The following is a 3816-nucleotide window of genomic DNA, read 5'->3' as shown; positions in this document are numbered from 1 at the left end:
AAAAAAAAAAAAAACAGAGACCGCCAAATTTATAGGTATCCTAAAACGCCATATTTTGCTCATTTTTAGGTTCGTCAGAAAAATGGCCGGAGCCACAATCAGACTTTAAACTCGGCTTAAGTTCATCTTTTGGATGAAGCAATCTGATTGGCTGAATTTTTTGAAATCAACCAATCAGATTCCTAAATCTGGGAGATGAACTTGAGTTTATACTCATCTAGTGACCCCGGCCATAAGACGTTTCACAGCTGAAAATTCAACACTCACCTCTATCCTCTGCAAGACTTCTTTGCTTTCATTATATTGAGACTCGAACCTCTCCAATGTTTTCCTCTCTTGGTTCAAGGTCAACTTGAGTAGGTCTACTTTCTCTTCCGACGAGATCACAGCTGTACAATACTCGGGTAGCTTCTTACTGATGGCAGCTAGCTTGTTCAGATTAGCCTGCCAAGTTGAAAAAAAGTTAGTTAAGACATTTGTCAGCTCCCATGGCGTAGTGGTCTCTGCGCTCGCCTTGAACTAGGTCTACTTTCTCCTCCGATGAGATCACAGCTGTACAATACTCGGGTAGCTTCTTACTGATGGCAGCTAGCTTGTTCAGATTAGCCTGACAAGTTGAAAAAAGTTAGTTAAGACATTTGTCCCATGGCGTAGTGGTCTCTGCGCTCGCCTTGAACTCGGGAGACCCGGGTTCGATTCCCGGCGGAGGCCAAGAAATTTGTATCATGCAAATGATTGATTCCGTGTTGTTGGGCCGACTCAGCCTCGTGAGGAAAATGAGTATGTAATATAAATGCGCATAGCGACCAGTGCCAGCATGGTAGGTAAACGGGGTCAAGAAATTTGTATCATGCAAATGATTGATTCCGTGACTGGCTGTTGTTGGGCCGACTCAGCCTCGTGAGGAAAATGAGTATGACATAGCGACCAGTGCCAGCATGGTAGGTAAACATTGGGAGCTGATTATTGAGATATTTGGAAAATCCTACAATGATTCAGTGAGCACCGAAGTTGTGATATAATAACACAAAAAAAGGTGGGTTTCACCAACCTTTTTTTTTAGCCTGTTACAGTCTGCTAGTTTAACAAACCTGTTAACATATTTACCTGAATCTGATTCTTGAGGCTGGATTCCTTGCCCGCATGATGCTTGAGGCTTTGTTCGAGTTGAAAAGTCCCTTTACTCCAGCAGTAGGCTACTACTATTATTGTGGTCAAATTCTGAAATTATTGGAGCTGATTATTGAGATATTTGGAAAATCCTACAATGATTCAGTGAGCACCGAAGTTGTGATATAATAACACAAAGAAAGGTGGGTTTCACCAACCTTTTTTTTAGCCTCTTACAGTCTGTTAGCTTAACAAACCTGTTAACATATTTACCTGAATCTGATTCTTGAGGCTGGATTCCTTGCCCGCATGATGCTTGAGGCTTTGTTCGAGTTCCCTGATCTTGCTCTGCAAATGTTCCATCTTCCGCTCTGCCGCTCGCTTCTGTTCCAGTTTTCGTTTGAGTTCAGCACATCCCTGTCTCTTCTCGGCGCACGAGGCGTCACAATCTTTCAGAGTTTCGTCCAGACCTGCTAGCTCGCGATTGAGATCTGCCTTCTCTTTGTTCAGATGTTTGATCCTGAGGAAGTTCCCTGATCTTGCTCTGCAAATGTTCCATCTTCCGCTCTGCCGCTCGCTTCTGTTCCAGTTTTCGTTTGAGTTCAGCATATCCCTGTTTCTTCTCGGCGCACGAGGCTTCACAATCTTTCAGAGTTTCGTCCAGACCTGCTAGCTCGCGATTGAGATCCGCCTTCTCTTTGCTCAGATGTTTGATCCTGAGGAAATAGAAACAGTTTATGTACTTTATTTCAGCATATTCCGCAACCTGCCCCACCGTGCACCGTTGGAAGAAGTTCATCACTCAGAGGACATATTCATCACATATTAATAATAAAATATTTATTTACATAAACTTATATCTCAGCGATGTTTCTGAGATTTGAATTGTAATGATGTGATACAAGAAGATTTTGACCGAAAAAAGTCTAGGCCGAAAGACCGACAATATTCCGCAACCTGCCCCACCGTGCACCGTTGGAAGAAGTTCATCACTCAGAGGACATATTCATCACATATTAATAATAAAGTATTTATTTACATAAACTTATATTTCAGAGATGTTTCTGAGATTTGAATTGTAATGATGTGACACAAGAAGATTTTGACCGAAAAAAGTCTAGGCCGAAAGACCGATAGAAAGAAAGAAAAAGACCGAAAAAGGATAAACTAAAAGTTACTCAACTTTGGCTTGTGCATATCTGATGCTCAATACAGCCCAAATTGCATGAACAAAACAGAAAGAACTTCGAAAACCTCCGGGAATCGAACCCGAGATTCCCGAACTCCAGTGTGCGACTCTAGCTGGTGTGATACCCACTCAGCCAGGTAGGTAGATTGATCATTTAGAGCTCAATCAACAGGTTCTTCATGATGGGTATTAAACTGAAGATCGTACCTTGGCTCGCGTTGCTTCAAAGCACATTCTTTTACATCCATGGCTATCCAAGAACGGAAGGTTTGGTCGGAAAATCTCCGCCCTGGCCGAGATTCGAACCCTCGGCCACACAGCTGTCTTACCTTGTGTTGAGTTGTGTCGAGATTTCCGGATCAGCAGAGGCGTTGAAATATTCCACATTCTTCTTGAGTGGATTGGTAGAGGAGATCACATTGCCTGAATATTGACTGGTGAACACAGAGTACATGGACTCGTCTGAAACAGAAAATATTAGCTGTTGCACAAGTATTTCGCTGGTTCGATTCCCGTCCGGGGCGGATATTATCCTGAAGGGATAAGGTTTGTTCTCGGAAAGGCTGGCTTTCTGGCTTTCTCCTATCCTGTCTTTCTTATCTCTTCGAATTCGGGACGATAAAACCTTAGCCTTTACAGTTCTCTCTATCAAGCCTCCTGGAAAAAAACATTGTTACAGTTAAAATAAAATTGAACAGCTAAATAAAGAATCCGAGAAAGCTCTAATGTAGTAGGGTAGCGTGTCTGTCTTGTAACAGCTTCGTTCTATCATGTACTCCTTAATTAAATATGAAAATTGATTGCAAATGAGACACTTAGTAATGCTGTGATATCCACACTAAAGTTGTGCAAAAACCTCTGACAAATAATTAATTATTTCATTGTGAAAAAAGCTCTGCTTCGCCACAAATAATTCATGATTCCCTATCCTGTCTTTCTTATCTCTTCGAATTCGGGACGATAAGACCTTAGCCTTTACAGTTCTCTCTATCAAACCTCCTGGAAAAAAAAACGCGTATTTCACTCAAGTCTGGTTGGGTACCTTTAAACAGGGAGGATACCAGCCTGATATTTCCCTTGCTAAAGAAATAGCAAAGGTCAATTAAGTAAACAGGGAGGATACCAGCCTGATATTTCCCTTGCTAAAGAAATAGCAAAGGTTGAGTGCGAAGGGCACCCAACCGTAAATTGGTTACCAAAAACAAATTGTTCAGGACAAGTCCAGTAAATATGGCTCCAGGACAGATCAAAAAAATATGGCTTAAGTAGACAGTCACACTTCTCGACTTCAGCCAAGTCTTTACATACGACACACACCCACCATCCTAACAAAAGGGGCAAAAAACTGTATGAGTGTGTTTTATTTTTTGCTTTACCTTTCCAAGATGTTCTGTGATATTTTAATTTTGTTGTCTAACTATATATTTAATTTTTGTTTATTTTTTATTATTTGTGACATTTTGTAAAAAGAGCTCTGCTCGTAAATATACACCCGTTTTGCGGGTATTATTATTATT

General features: G+C 41.2%; 1 protein-coding gene across 1 annotated transcript; it reads right to left on the bottom strand.

Moving 5' to 3' along the window:
- Positions 1-213: 213 nt before the first annotated feature.
- On the bottom strand, positions 214-2761 carry LOC103522161 (structural maintenance of chromosomes protein 5-like; the record flags this gene model as incomplete). The annotated part of the gene is made up of 4 exons (XM_026832472.1): positions 214-444; positions 1108-1167; positions 1640-1826; positions 2629-2761. Coding segments are annotated over 4 exons (611 nt in total), but the record flags the coding sequence as incomplete, so codon positions are not given.
- Between the last annotated feature and the right edge of the window lie 1055 nt (positions 2762-3816).

The sequence above is a fragment of the Diaphorina citri genome, unplaced genomic scaffold, assembly GCF_000475195.1.
Source record: "Diaphorina citri unplaced genomic scaffold, Diaci psyllid genome assembly version 1.1 scaffold7141, whole genome shotgun sequence".
Classification (NCBI taxonomy): domain Eukaryota; kingdom Metazoa; phylum Arthropoda; class Insecta; order Hemiptera; family Psyllidae; genus Diaphorina; species Diaphorina citri.
The sequence above is the reverse complement of the archived record's forward strand: the minus strand, read 5'-3'. Positions and strand labels throughout refer to the sequence as shown.